At 38.9% G+C, this 14,964-nt stretch overlaps 1 protein-coding gene across 4 annotated transcripts in view; it reads left to right on the forward strand.

The window, feature by feature from the left end:
• LOC149098880 (kinesin-II 95 kDa subunit-like) overlaps positions 1 to 14,964 on the forward strand; it is a 48,197-nt gene that overhangs the window by 20,816 nt on the left and 12,417 nt on the right. For 2 of the 4 annotated variants that reach the window (XM_089278037.1, XM_089278038.1), the window contains exons 6-19: positions 536 to 660; positions 1,443 to 1,526; positions 2,936 to 3,015; positions 3,473 to 3,542; positions 4,605 to 4,697; positions 4,942 to 5,013; positions 5,549 to 5,609; positions 5,803 to 5,846; positions 6,605 to 6,648; positions 9,011 to 9,106; positions 10,785 to 10,870; positions 12,970 to 13,106; positions 13,716 to 13,808; positions 13,988 to 14,092. In XM_089278037.1, the coding sequence (XP_089134163.1) occupies positions 536 to 660; positions 1,443 to 1,526; positions 2,936 to 3,015; positions 3,473 to 3,542; positions 4,605 to 4,697; positions 4,942 to 5,013; positions 5,549 to 5,609; positions 5,803 to 5,846; positions 6,605 to 6,648; positions 9,011 to 9,106; positions 10,785 to 10,870; positions 12,970 to 13,106; positions 13,716 to 13,808; positions 13,988 to 14,092 (1,190 nt within the window). Of the gene's footprint in view, positions 1 to 535; positions 661 to 1,442; positions 1,527 to 1,892; positions 2,036 to 2,935; positions 3,016 to 3,472; positions 3,543 to 4,604; positions 4,698 to 4,941; positions 5,014 to 5,548; positions 5,610 to 5,802; positions 5,847 to 6,604; positions 6,649 to 9,010; positions 9,107 to 10,784; positions 10,871 to 12,969; positions 13,107 to 13,715; positions 13,809 to 13,987; positions 14,093 to 14,964 lie in introns of those variants that run through there. The other 2 variants (XM_089278039.1, XM_089278040.1) reach the window with 2 other exon arrangements.

Consider the following 14,964-nt stretch of genomic DNA (forward strand, 5'->3'; position numbering starts at 1 on the left):
GATGGCAGCAAGAAATGCATTTTTTTTTGTCAATTGAGCTTTGAATTTTTAAGTCCGCATGTTATTGAAAGGTACGGTAAGCCATGGTAAACAAGCAAGATACACAAGTCTTCCCTCCAGGTTGCGAATATTTTACTAGATTTGAATGGTCATTCTCTGCCATGTGAAAAAGCAAACAAAATCTCAATAAGGGAAACACAGTTTTACCTTCAGTCACTGGTATGTCAAGTAGAAGATTAACGCTGAAAATAGACAATGTATTGTGCATCTGTGTGACTTGCACTGTACTTATTTTAGACAATTTTATAGCTGCACGTTTTTGGGTTACCATCATACACTGTAGAACCGCAATCTAAGCAGGCACAAAGCACTAGGCGGTTGTGTGTGATTCACAATCATACCAGTCATATAAAGCCAATTCCACTAATTTGTTGTCAAACATTCTGCCTTAAAAACAAAATTGACCGGTGGTAACTTATAAATTATTAGTGATTAAAATTACAATTTTAGTTTCTTTATTCTTGTTGCTTCACAGGTGTACGGACAGACCCTGTTTTAAGAGGAGTGATACCCAATTCCTTTGAACATATCTTTACACACATAGCCAGGACAGAGAATCAGCAATATTTAGTTAGAGCTTCTTATCTTGAAATTTATCAGGTACACTACACTGTACTTCAGCTCTCTTGTAGCTGTTCCAGATACATTGTAAAAGAGAATTGTGTGTAAGGTAAAAAACCTGACCAGCTGACATGCTAACTGATGCTGCAAATTAATTGTATGACTAACTAACTTATATTACATGTAAGCGAAGAATGATCATCGCAGTTAATTTTCCAATTTAAGCAATTGGAAAGAAGAAGCCACGGGTTTGGAGGTCATGGGTTCGAATCCCATTGAAGCCCTGATTTTTTTCAGGCTTCTTCTTTCCAATTGCTTCAATTGGAAAATTAACTGCGATGATCATTCTTCACTTTCATCTACAACCGCAGTTCATATATGAATTATTTCATATAAACTTCACATTATATTACATGTGCCTTGTTGATCCTTTTGAAATGTCTCCCCAGAGGAAACTTTTTTTCCAGGATCCTGATAAGATAACTAGTACATGTATGTTGAGATCCTCCTGTGCAATCCCATGTAAGATCCTATGCAAGATCCTCTTTTTATCTGTAGGCTCCTGTCTAAGATCCTGCACAATCCACGAACTAAAAAATCATAATTTATATCGTAATACAGCCCTACACCTCCTACCAGATCCCTTAGGGTTTCAACTAGGCTTGGCACCTTTCTTTTACCCTACTTTTGGAAACAATACATGCATTTTATATCAATAAGTTTCCTCTTCTTCTTTCACTTTTCTTATAATAAACTACATAGTAACAAAGTGTACATGTACATGGCAATAAATGATGTACAATGATTTTTGGCATTTTAAGGAGGATATCAGAGACTTACTGTCAAAAGATCAGAGTAAAAGACTGGAACTTAAGGAAAGACCAGACACTGGCATTTATGTCAAGGTAATTAATAAATAATTGTTGTTAATGCTATTAGCTAAATAAATGTTACTGTTCTTTCCTCAATAGATCTGATGGCCTCTTGATCAAACGGCTTGGGTTTGTCAGCCCTGGCCGGGGACATTGTGTTGTGTTCTTTGGCATTAGAATTACTCTCACAGTGCCTCTCACCACCCAGGTGTATGTATGCATGCAAATGGTAACAACAGAGTGTCATGTTGGAAGGAGATGGTTGGGGGGGGGGGGGGGGGTGGGGGTGTACATAATAGACTAGCATCTACACCACAGGGTTGTCATTATGGGCCATAACCTGTAACACTGGTTACGACTGAGTTTGTTTGATAGGCCCTTGATGTTATGGGTGAAATTGACTTCTGTTGATACAATTCACCCACAAAGCAACAAGTTTGTTATGGATGTGAAGATCAAGGTGACAGGTGACTCAAATCTTAATGACAGCCCTGATCTGGTTGGGAGCAGAAATACTCACTGTTGTGCTACGGAAACCAGTGGTAAGGGCCACACAGATTGACTACAGGGTTTGAATATATACTGTAAGCATACTTCTAATCAACTTTTTAACTGACCTAATTGAGTAACATTAACAATTAAGGAATCAATTTAAACCTGAGATGTTCAGTTAACACCATGTGTATGACAGCATTTGGAATACAGTGAAACCTGTATTAAGCAGACACCCTCTATTAAGCAGACACCAGCTTGAGTCCCAAAATTTTCTTTCCACATTTATAGTAAAGTAAACCTGCATTCAGGGGACACCCTTGTTAAGCGGACGCGGACACCAATATTAAGCCATTTTGTTGCACAAAACCTGTAATAAGCGCACACTTCAAGGGCATTTTACCTCTGAATGTTCAGCTGAGACTCCTTTAACATTGTCTAGCAATGTCGTTTTAAATCTAAGTGATTATTCTAGATTGATACATTGACTGACTGGACATTGTGCTATGAGCAGTCTTTGATCTTACACTGTGTTACACTGAGTTACAAAAGGGTTAATAATTAACTATTATTGCACAATATATAAGAACCTGCTTAGAGCAGACACCCTGTATTAAGCGGACACTAGTGAGAGTCCCATGGGTGTTCGCTTAATACAGGTTTAACTGTAGACATAGGCGAAGCATGACAGTGATGTAACAATGTTGTAAAGTTTTGTAATGTCCTAATGAAGTGACTTGATGAATGTGGGAACAAAATAATACATTGAATCACAGTGCAGAATACATCCCAAAGCAAACTCCATTCCACTTTATCAAGAGGACAACAAATAGACAAGTTTATTTCTTACTTTTTATAAATGGATGCAAAATTTAGAAATAAATAAACAAATAAATAAATAAATGAACAAACACCTAAAAATGTTATTATTTGTGTTGTGCTTCTTGTAGGATCTTCAGTCCTTTGTTTGTAAAAGTGTAAAAGAGATTGAACATGTCATGAATGTTGGCAATCAGAACCGAGCAGTGGGGTAAGTGTTGTTGCACATGTTATAACTCAGCTTACAATTCTGACCAATCCTGCCCCACTACTCTCTTCTCCTTCATCCCCACCCCCCCGGACAATGTTGAGTGTCAGGGATCAAAAATGTCTCATGAATCCTCTACAGTTTAAGGACTGCATTTCAACCTTTGTGTAGGCTGATTCTATGAGTGTAAGTTATTAGTTACTTGCAATTTCCACATGTGAAAGGCGTGAAATGGGGCAGTCCCCCAGATAGTGTTGGCTAGGATTTTAGAATGAAGTCATATACTGGGTAAAGTATATGTAGCATTATTGATGATACATGTGAAAGGATTTATGTATCCATGCAATGTGCTACATTGTATGAAATGGAGATGACTACGACGCTTTTGCACGTATTGCTTGCCTATGATTGTGTTGTTTGTGTATGAATACAAAGACGGGGTTTTTTTTTTCCCCAAAAGGGCAACCAATATGAACGAACACTCGTCAAGGTCCCATGCTATCTTCATCATCACTATCGAATGCAGTCAGGTAACTCAAAATACCGTCTACATTAACTTTTAGAAAACAGTCCTAAGAAAATACGCGCGCTGATTGGTTAAAAATCGTGTTTCTATTAAACAATTATTTGATAATGAACTCGAGTCAACTATCACGCATAGAAATCGAGAGCGAGTAATCTAATTGTTTTAGTATAAATCTATTAGTCGCTCAAAACTTTATCTAAGTCCTCTTGACAGACACTTTGAAAACGCCATGAAGCGGCCGTTATTTTGTTAGCAAGGGCACACTGCTACGCTACTCACTATCTTTCACAGAATAGATAGTGAGTAGCGTGGCCAATCAGAGAACGGCATTCGTGATAGAACTCTTGTAGATTTATACTAAAACTCGATAGAAACACGGTACATGTTTTCTATTTCGTAAATATAACATTACAACTACAGTCGAACCTCTGGTTGCGACCACCTCTCCCCGGCAACCAGTCTTCCAAAATACCAAAAGTTTCCAAGTTAAATCATCATATCCGGAACCTCTTGTTAGCGACCACCTTTCGTAAGTGACTGCGACCACTTTTAGAGCTAAAAATTTGAAACAAAATTAATTGAAAACGGAACTTTTTGAAACGACGATGTCACGGTAATCAATACATGTGATTTTTCTGCCCGAGTCTTCCTCAAACACAAATCCAAAATTGTGGCTGAAATGGCGGGAATAACAAGTGGGTGGCCACGTGGGTCCAGCTAGACCCATATTAGCGTGTGCTCAAAGTTGCACTGAATTGAACGTTTCTGCCGCCGGTGATATTGTTGTGTTTTCAAATTTCTCCGTCGAAGTGTGGACAGAAAACATTTTACAGTATCTGTTTTCTAGTGTGGACGGCAAACATTTGATGCGTTTTCAGAGTGAAAATGCCGTTTTCAGATTTTCCAGGGTAGTGCAGACGAGATCCAAATAAACTGTAAAAGTGTTTTCCATCACAAGTGATGACCGCACCACCAATAATTACAAAATGGCTTTATATGTCCGGACAGGTGATAAAGGGGAAAAGAGAGACCGCTAACTGTTGAATATTACGGAATTCTGTTGCAGCCTGGTGCAGATGGTGAGAGTCACATTCGGGTTGGTAAACTGAACATGGTGGACTTAGCTGGCAGTGAAAGGCAGGCCAAGACTGGTGCTACGGTAAGTTCTGCTCTTACTTACAACGGTGTGTTATACTGAAAACTATAACATTTTTATTTTCATTTTGGGCGACGTTTCGTCAACGAATAGAAAAGTGCTGTTATGGTTGTATCCCACTGTACCCCGACTCTAAGAAAACAACGGCATAGGCATGAAATCTTTCTACTACCAACTACATTTAGTGTGTTAAGTTCGTTTTGTGCTGTTATTGTGTAGCCGGCGTTTTCTTGTCTTTTCATGGTAGGGAGAGAGACTTAAGGAAGCTACTAAAATCAACTTATCACTTTCTGCACTCGGTAACGTGATATCTGCGTTGGTAAGTAAACCGCCCAGTGAATTGTGTTAACTTTGTAGATTGAAGTAAAGGATATGTGTCAGTTCCAGATGTCAAAGAAAACAAACAAACAAACAAATGAAGAAACTTAAACCAATAATAATAACAGCAGCAACAGCACCAAGACAAACAAACCAAACTAACAAACAACAAAGAAGCAAAACAAAATGGACCTGCTTTCAATATGGAGAGAACTTCAGTGTAATAGATGAACGTTGTCTCTATTAGAAAGCGACAGTTAACCGTTAATTTTATTTATCCTGTCAAAAGTTAATTTTATGCAAAGAATTTAAATAAGCGATGCTTATTGTTTTGAACACCACTTTTAAACGCACAAGAGAGAAAGAATTATGAAAGCATTTTGAATATATTTTGGGGCAATTTGGTCAGGGATGTTCGGTTCTGTACGATTAGTCTGAGTAGGCCTGTTAGATATTGTTTTGAAATTGTCTATCCCTACGCTTAAAGTGAATGGTCTATCTTAAGCGATCAGTTAATTTACTGCTTTCTTGTTTAGGTGGATGGCAAGAGTACTCATATTCCTTACAGAGATTCCAAGCTAACAAGATTGCTACAAGGTGAATCGAATGACGAATGCATTTTCAACAATGAAAAAAGCCATTAACAAGAATCGCCAAATTCGGGGATGTTTGCTAAATATATAAGTATTATCAGTCGCGGCAATAATGTATATTTGTTTTGTTTTTGTTTCGTATTGTTTTGTTTGTTTTTTCTTTGCCGACGATATTCCTCTTTCTCTGTTGTGAGCAGATTCTCTGGGAGGTAACGCAAGGACGGTTATGGTGGCCAACATAGTAAGTGTTCTGTTCTTTTTCTGATAATGGCTGGTTTGCAGTGTCACGCCTGCCATCAAAAATGAAAATCGTAACCATTTAATAAATGAAGTCAAGAAACTGGGATATGATAGATGATTGATTTAAAAACAACCTCGCCAAGATTTAGGTCTGTGCAGTTTTTCAGTCGCGCGTTTATTCAGAAAAGTGTTTCACTCAAATTTATGGAGCTTTGTATGAAGTCGCCATGTTTGTGCCCCTCGGAGAGACGCAAACATGGCGGCCGTAAAGCAACAGAAACATTGGTCCTTGGGTTTTGCCAATGAAATGAAACGTTATTACTCTAGAGCTCTGACACAATGAAATTAACACTTCTTATAGAACAAGAACTGTTTAGTTCCTAAAAACTTGAACAATAACTCATCTTTTGACCTAGTCAAGAGTCTCGGGCCGCCATTTTAATGTCACGCAACGCATAAACTTGGAAATTCAGACGTGCTCTATTACATACTGAGGAGCCCTGTCGGACTTAAACGTGGCAAAACGTCAAGTTATTAGAGGGTCCTACATCTGATGAAACGAAAACTACACAAGGATTGATAATTTCTTATTTTGGAAAATGATGACGTCACATGACAACCGGCAATAGATAGTTGAGACTTCAGCTCAGCACTGAGGTTGAGCTTTAAGAGCGGTATCTTCTGTGTTAGTTTCCTGAATTCGGCAAAACTGTGTTTTCCGTGACAGTCGATAAGTTTATTTTTATGTTGTTCTTGCAGGGTCCGGCAAGCTATAATTTTGAGGAGACAATAACGACATTAAGGTACATGTACTTTATAAAAAGGACGCAAAAATTGGAGTTCAATTCAAACCTTTTAACTTTAAAATCGAACGAGCTCGAGCTCGATCAGTAATCATGAGTAACTGGACCGAGTGGAGTACATTTCGTAGTGGTAATAGGACTGAGTGAAGTCCAATTCGGTCTGGAATCACAAAATCGGACGACCGCGCAGCGGGAGTCCGATATTGTTTATCACGAGTATATGATTACAGACCGAATTGGACGACACGAAGTGTTATTACCAATTAATCATAAAAGTTACAATTTCCGAGAAAAGAACAATAGCCAAGTTATGAAAGAAAGGGAAAATTTGCATTGAAAGACTGACAAATTAGGCGTAAATTGCTTAATGTCACGCTGAAATTTAGCTATAACTTTGAATGTGATTGGTTGATTTAAACTACAACTTTGAATGTGATTGGCTTATAGAACTGTCCAATAACAAACTGTCCAATAACAACTTGGCAAGTGAATTAGTGGAAAATAGGAGTTTTTTAAACCAATCACAATCGAGAAAATTGGGATTTTTATGATTAACAATTACAATTTCCTCAAATGTGATTGGTGCATAAACAGCTGTATTTTGCTCTAATTAATCTGCAAAGTTGTAATCGGACACCTGTAAATCAGACAGTTACATGAGCCAATCATTTTGAGTCCTCTCCACTAAATTCACCTATCACAACATTGATTACAACCATTATAGTAACCATTTCAAGAAACTGACTTCGTAAAATTGTGCAGGTGAAGTCTCCAGTGGTGACTGTTTTGAAAGGAACTAAACTGCCATTTTGAAAGCTATTCTCCATATTTTTATTACAATATTTAAAACGACTATTAAAAGCTCTTTTTCAAATGAAACTTTCACTTTTGTGGGAAACTGTAATGGTTTTGATTAATTGGTAACAGGACATCGTGTCGTCCAATTCTGTCTGTAATCATACTTGTGATTAACAATCGGACTTTTAATAATTTTCAGTCGTATGATTACAGACCGAATTGGACTCCACTCAGTCCTATTACCATCAGTAGGGACTTTAAGCAAAGACAACGCGGACGGCGACGGGAACGCCATGAGATCAGGGAAAAGCCAAAAGGTCCACTGCGCATGACTGGCGGGAAACAAGTTGACGTTCTGCGTTCGGGCCCGACGTGAGTGAAGCACATTTCGCGTTGTCTGAAAACGTGAGTTTTCGCTTTCGTTTCCTCTGCTGTGTCAACGCTAAATAACCCGTGTCACTAATTTCGAGGAACTTTAATGCTTGTCTTCTCTTGTTATGTGACATATTTCATTTTAAAGAAACGTTGAGAAATCTGAATTCAACTCAAGCCGGTCGGCGAACATGTGAGTACCGTGAAATATCTTTTTGAAAGCTTATGTAAATAAAGACAACTTACACGAATTTCAATCGAAATTTTTCCTTTCAAGAAGTACTCAAATGTCAAATGGCTCATTATGGTGAAATTCTAACACATTTAAAAGGGTAGACACCATTAAAACTTGCATAGCTGTTTCCATTTTCAGTCGTAAGATCAGTGGTTCACCTAGATCTTTATCAGTCGGCACACTGATCTGTCGCGCCAGTCTGATTAAACATCTGCTGATAATAAGTTCATTTACTTCATTGTACAGCTCAGCGAGAAGGGGCAAGTTGCGTTTGTGGAAGCGAAATTCGGACCGGCAATCGTCTTCAAACCATCGAAGTTAAAATCAGGAAAGGAATCATAAAGTTGGTCGAGATCATTCGACCGGTTTAAATCGTACAAGAGTAGAAGTTCGTCATCGTTTAACACACCTTCATCGTGATTATCAAGAGTTGATTGCGAACTTCTTTCAATGAAGTCATCCTAGTTCATCCTGATAAACAGAGGACGAATAATGTCAATAAGCTTGACAGTGCGGAAACCGCGGTTTCGGACGGTGCTGCTTAATGTTTGTGAATTCCTGCCACAACGGCCTTCTCTCCCCAGCCTTCTCACAGGTTTCGGCGTCCCCGTTGCCGTCCGCGTTCCCGCTGCTTAAAGTCCCTATTAATATTGGTAACACAACATCACGTCATCCAATTCAATCTGGATTAACAAATCAGACTCTCGCTTCACGGTCGTCCGAGTTTGTTAATCACTGGTATAATTACAGTCCGAATTGGACTCCTCTCGGTCCTATCACCATTAGAAATAGGCACGTAGAGAACCAATTACGATCAAGAATTTTGTCTTAGATACGATTATGCGCTGTAGTGTCCCGTTACTCGCGAGCAATACTGTGTACTTTCTGCAGTTTTCATGATTGTCATTTATATTGATTGAAGTTAATTAATCAAGCCGTTTTTCTTTGTTGATACAGATATGCAAACCGCGCCAAGAACATCAAAAACAAGCCCAAGATTAACGAAGATCCTAAGGATGCCTTGTTGAGAGAGTTTCAAGAGGAGATTGCAAAGTAAGAGAAAAGTTCCCAGTGATACACAACTAAAATCTGCATTAAAATCTGATAGCATTTTCAAGTGACATCACTGAGTCAGTGAGTAAGTGCTTTACTTGAAGAGACAATTGACGGATCGAGAGATTAGAATGAACATTAGGGACCTTTAGATTGGACTACGAGTACAAGATTGACTACGAATACGATTTTCAAATTTCAAACCAGTGACGTTTCCAGAGTTCTCTCTCTTCATGTTGGTTTTAGGAAGAGAAGGCTATGACGGGATCAATTCCAAACATACACGTCGTTCCAACTCAGATTTATCGACAATCGGTAAATTGATAGATAAATCAGTAGGTAAAACGTTGTTGATGCGTACTGCCAAATTAAGGACGTACGCGCTAATTGTCATGTTCTGCGCATCCTTACTGCGCACGCAAATTCACACGCCACGTCATGCATGAGAGCGCTCGCTAAGTAATAAAATGAACAATTATGATAGTTCAGATGGCCATTGCTATAGCTTTGCCTGGATTTAACGATCTTGGACGTTAGGTGACCCCTACTTTACTTTCCAGAAACAGTTTTATTTACATTTATCTCTACATTGTCCAAAAATGAACAAAAAATCAATGTGGGAAGTTAAAAAAATTTCAAGATTTCTGTCCACGGGACATCGAATCCTGCCATCTTGCGGCTGCAAGGTTCGTGAAACTGTGGACGCTAAATGCGAATTTGTTCTTTAAGGAACCTCACCAGTTGACTAAGTTCACTTAATAGGTCCACTTAAACACTATTTGGCGGAGAACATTTCACTTCAAAGATCTAATTGCAATATTTTGGGGCTTACAGACATTGTGGCCTTATTCGCTAACGAAGCCCGATTTTTTGCGATTTAGCGTGTTCTTCCGGGCATGTTCTCTCCAAAACGAAGTCGGTGACGCCCCATTTTTTTTTTTTTTTTTTTTTTTACATTTCTGGCATAGCTAACTCATCGTCTTATAATGGTAAAAGTCTCAGAAAAAAATCAACGTTGGAAAATTTTCCCGCGAACGTCCTTAATACCGTCCTGAACGCTAAAACTTGACTCAGTTTACGGCTAACCACCGAAACAACAACATGGCGGCGCCGTTTTTGATAGCACATGGCAAAACTCCCCCCGCGGGGATTAATGGGTAACAATATGAAAACCGCACGCAGCGCGGGCTCTTCGCGGCGAAAACTGCAACAGAAACAATGTTCCTAAACTCAAAACAAGTTCCTAATACGAAGGCAGCTCATGGGATGACATGCCTATGTGACGCTATGATGTGAAGCCTGCAAACTAGAATTGAAAAGTTGTTCTCGTACTCAAATATTAAGTGTCCTGTTATGTTCAAAAGGTGCCTCATTTCAAAGTGTCTTCCAGAAAGCTGGTGTTTTCAAATTCCACCGGTTTGAATAAAAACTTCGTTTTCGTGACGGATTAGTGTGGACGGTAGGCCTGACCGTGGCAATAAAGCTGCGTTTTTAAATTTCTCCGGTGCAGTGTGCACGGGGCTTAAGAAATCCATGCAAAATGGTTGGAAGCCACAGTTTGACGTTGTCCCAAGCGTCGTTTGACCGGGGTGCGCCTCCCGCACACTTAGCTTCAAGTTTTAATTGGTTGACTGCTATATGATACTGAACTGGTCTGACTCAATTACTTTATTTACAGGTTAAAGAGAGAGCTGGAAAGGCGCGGTGGCGGTGGAGGAGGAGAAGGATCAAAGAAGGCAAACAAAAGAAGACAAAGGGAAAATGGTGAGGATTGCAGGAGCATCTTGAGAAAGATGTACTACTTAAGGAGTAACGTCACGGCGACAAAATTTTGAAAAGTTTCTCTTTTGTTATTGGTCATAATCATCTTGCTCAGTCCTTCACGCCCTTGTCTATCAGTTTCGATTTAATTATTTCTCCTCTTGTGTCGTTGCTCCTTAGGGCCGATTTACACGATACGACTTTGTCGCATGCGACGAGTTTACGACAGGCCACGACATGAATTGTTTCGTGTAAATCAAACCTACAACTCGCTTACGACTGTTGTGCACGTCAAAAAAATTGTCGTAGGATTTTAAAACATGTTTTAAAACGCTGCGAGAATCGTAGCCGAAATGGATAGAAAATGACGTATTTTGTGACAAACTGCTACTGGCTAGGGGACGAAGGAGACGTTTTTCTTGCGTCAAAATGGCGGACGAAGTTTTTGTTGGCTGATTCACATGAAGTCGTTTCTCGAAAAGTATTGAACGGATTAAAGCGAAAAACATCTCGTTAGAGAGTTTTTTCAAAGCGCAGGACAACTAAAATATTTGTTTACCATTTGTTAGAACTTTCGCTCCGTGAATCCCGGTGCAAACTTTTGCATATATAATTTTGTAAGTGAAAATGTTGTGCGCGTGTAAATGGTCGTAAGTCATGTCGTAGGCCTGTCGTAAGCTTGTCGCATGCGTCAAAGTCGTACCGTGTAAATCGGTCCTTAGAAAACTATTATGTTGATGCCACCTGTAATGGAGCATATTTTGGTATTGGACTGGAACTAGCTTGCAATTGAGGCTCATGCGGGGGAATATCATTAAAAAGAGACAAATGTCATTTACATTTCAAAAGACTCCCCGCATTAGTAAAGAATTGGTTCATGCTTAGTGTGCGTATATCGAGTTATGGATGCACGTGGGAAGTTAGGAAAGCACGAAAGAAGCCTAACAACTCTAGCTTCTTGAGTGCGCTCCCAACTTCCCAATTAGTGCATCCATAACTCGATATACGCACAGCTAAAAGCATGAACCATTTTTTTTATAACATGGCGACAACATATTGGGCGCTAAAACATGTTTTATTTGTGATTGACTACGAAGTTCTCACAATGCAAGGTGAATTAAGAATTAGCAATAGGAATTAGGTAGGACTAGCCCGCGCTATGTTATAAAGAGGTTTCGTTCATGATGGCTCAATAGGAATTAGGTAGGACTAGCCCGCGCGCTATGTTATAAAGAGATTTCGTTCATGATGGCTCTATAGAAATTAGGTAGGACTAACCCGCGCGCTATGTTATAAAGAGATTTCGTTCATGATGGCTCAATAGGAACTAGGTAGGACTAGCCCGCGCGCTATGTTATAAAGAGATTTCGTTCATGATGGCTCAATAGGAATTAGGTAGGACTAGCCCGCGCGCTATGTTATAAAGAGATTTCGTTCATGATGGCTCAATAGGAATTAGGTAGGACTAGCCCGCGCTCTATGTTATAAAGAGATTTCGTTCATGATGGCTCAATAGGAATTAGGTAGGACTAGCCCGCGCGCTATGTTATAAAGAGATTTCGTTCATGATGGCTCTATAGAAATTAGGTAGGATTAGCCCGCGTTATGTTACAACCTTAGATGCAAGCTAGTCCCAGTCAAATACAGGGAATATTGATATTTTCCATCAAGAAGTAATTTTGTGCGGTAGAGAAATGATTGAAAAAATCCCCTCATTGGTCTTTTAATCCAAATGTGATCAGCATCTAATTTCTCCTGTCAATAATGATACATTTTTATGCAAAGGTGATGAGAAATACGAGATTCATTCACTACAGTACACGCCGTGCAGTACAGAGAAACGATAACAGCGTGCGCTTTTTCAACGCACATAAAAAAAAAAAAAAAAAAACTGCAACAAAAACGCGTTTGTAGTTTTTGTGTTTGTTCGTTTGTTTCTGTTATTATTATTATTATTACTGCTACTACTGCTGGAAGCTTTGTACCGTTTTTACCAATTACAGTATTTGAGAATCTGAAAACCTGAAAAGGGTGTTGTATTGAAGGTGTTTTATTGTTTAGTTATATATTCTTGTCTTGTTTTGTTTTGTTTCTCTTTTAAGGCTCTGTCGTCGAAGAAGTAGAGGAAGAAGGCGATGAAGGAGAATCGAAGAGCACAGAAGATAAAATCAAGCTTGAACAAGCCAAGCTTGAAGAAGACAAGAAATCTCTGCAGGATAACCACACAATGATGGCCGAGGTGTGCATCCACCACGCGCTGATTTATTTCTCGTTCACCTGTGAACATGCACTGTGTTTCTATCGAGTTTTAGTATAAATCTACTAGCGCCGGTTCTGTCGCGAATGCCGTTCTCTGATTGGCTACGCTACTCACTATCTATTCTGTGATAGATAGTGAGTAGCGTAGCAGTGTGCCATTGTTAACAAAATAACGGCCGCTTCTTGGCGTTTTCAAAGTCTCTGCGAAGAGGATTGAGATAAAGTTTTGAACGACTAGTAGATTTCTACCAAAACAATTAGATTATTCGCTCTCGATTGCTATCTATAATCCCCAGCTAAAACTGGGGAATATCTGAGTGATATTTCCCATTTTTTAAAACTGTGCGTATTGCAAAAATTATTAAAAGGATAATAAACACAACAGCTTCTATTTGACGCGAAAATGTGCTCAGTTTTCCTCGAGCTACGTTCTCGGAAAACTGTTTCTTTCTCGGAACAGATAATGTCCGCGGACAAATGTTGGAGCATATTTTCGCGCCAAATGGAGGCTATCGTTTATTTAACACAAGAATTTTTCAGTTGATACCACTTTTGACCATTACTCATTCTCTACTTTTCTTTTTTCAAGGAAAAAGAGAAACTCATGGGTGAAATTCAAAAGAGGGCGCACCTGTTGAAAAAGCAACAAGAAGCACAATCTGCTTTAAAATCCAAAATCAAGGTAAGTTGATTTATAACAACGGTAACTAAAAGTGGAATGGGATCGTTTTCTTCTGAGCTTTTGGTTAATGTCATATTAATTATATACTAAGCTTACAAGATAAGGCCTATACGAGAGGGTTAAGGCATCTTGTTAAAGACTTGTTTCTGTGTCTTTTTTTTTTTTTTTTTTCTTAAAAGATGATGGAAAGCAAATTACTGGTTGGAGGGAAGAGCATTATCGACAAAACGTCTGAACAAGAACGGGCGTTAGAGGAACGAAGAAAGCAGATCGCTGAACAACAAGTAATGACATGTACTAGCTACCGAGCTCGCTAATCTCGCTTTCCTCGTTCAGGATAACACCAAAATGCCTCTACATAATTATATAATTATCACGCATGGCTTTGTTAAAATTAGAACCTTCTTTTGAATAGAAGAATCAATTGTAATCCCCTTCAACCCTAGCAAAAAGGGGCTCAAATTCGAGCTTTAAGTTATTTCGCTCCAATCACACCCAGCCCTGTTTTGCTTAGAGAAAAGTACAATTTTTTCCAAAATTTTCTTTTTTCTTTATAATTCTGTACAATTTACCTATTTAAGTCTCTATAACGAGCAACCTTTGGGCTGATAAACGATCTTATGCATTTTTGCCAAAAATACAGAGGGTTAGGTTGTGCTTCTCTTTAACCCTTCAACGCCCAAATTTTTACGAAAAATGCCGTTTTTGACCGTGAAATCAGTTATTGTGGATGCCATGACGCTAACTGGGCCTTAGTTTTGCTGAAAAAGCTTTTTTTTTTAACCAAAAAGGTAGATTTCCCGAAGATTTGGTACAAAAGTGTACAATATTGTAACTTGGCGCATGCGCATAAGGCAAAATTTTGGACTTTTTTTTTTCTTTTTGTTTTTTTGTTTTACGTTTGCCCGTTCCGAATTTTTTTCTTACCAATTTTCTTTCCTTTTTCTCGACCCTTTTGCTCTCGCTACCTTTTGCGTTTCATATTCTTTCTGGCTGCCGTAAAAAGTTGGGTGTTAATCATGGGCAAAGCCTGGAAATGGGACCCTGATCAATTCAAGGTATTATGGGTCATTTTACCACCATTTTGCACCAAAACTGTTAACGTTGTTTTTCAATTTGCTACGACAGAATGGCGTCGATATCCAAAACCGACTGT

The sequence above is a fragment of the Orbicella faveolata genome, unplaced genomic scaffold (assembly GCF_042242905.1).
Source record: "Orbicella faveolata isolate gen_17 unplaced genomic scaffold, um_ofav_v1 contig_46, whole genome shotgun sequence".
NCBI lineage: Eukaryota > Metazoa > Cnidaria > Anthozoa > Scleractinia > Merulinidae > Orbicella > Orbicella faveolata.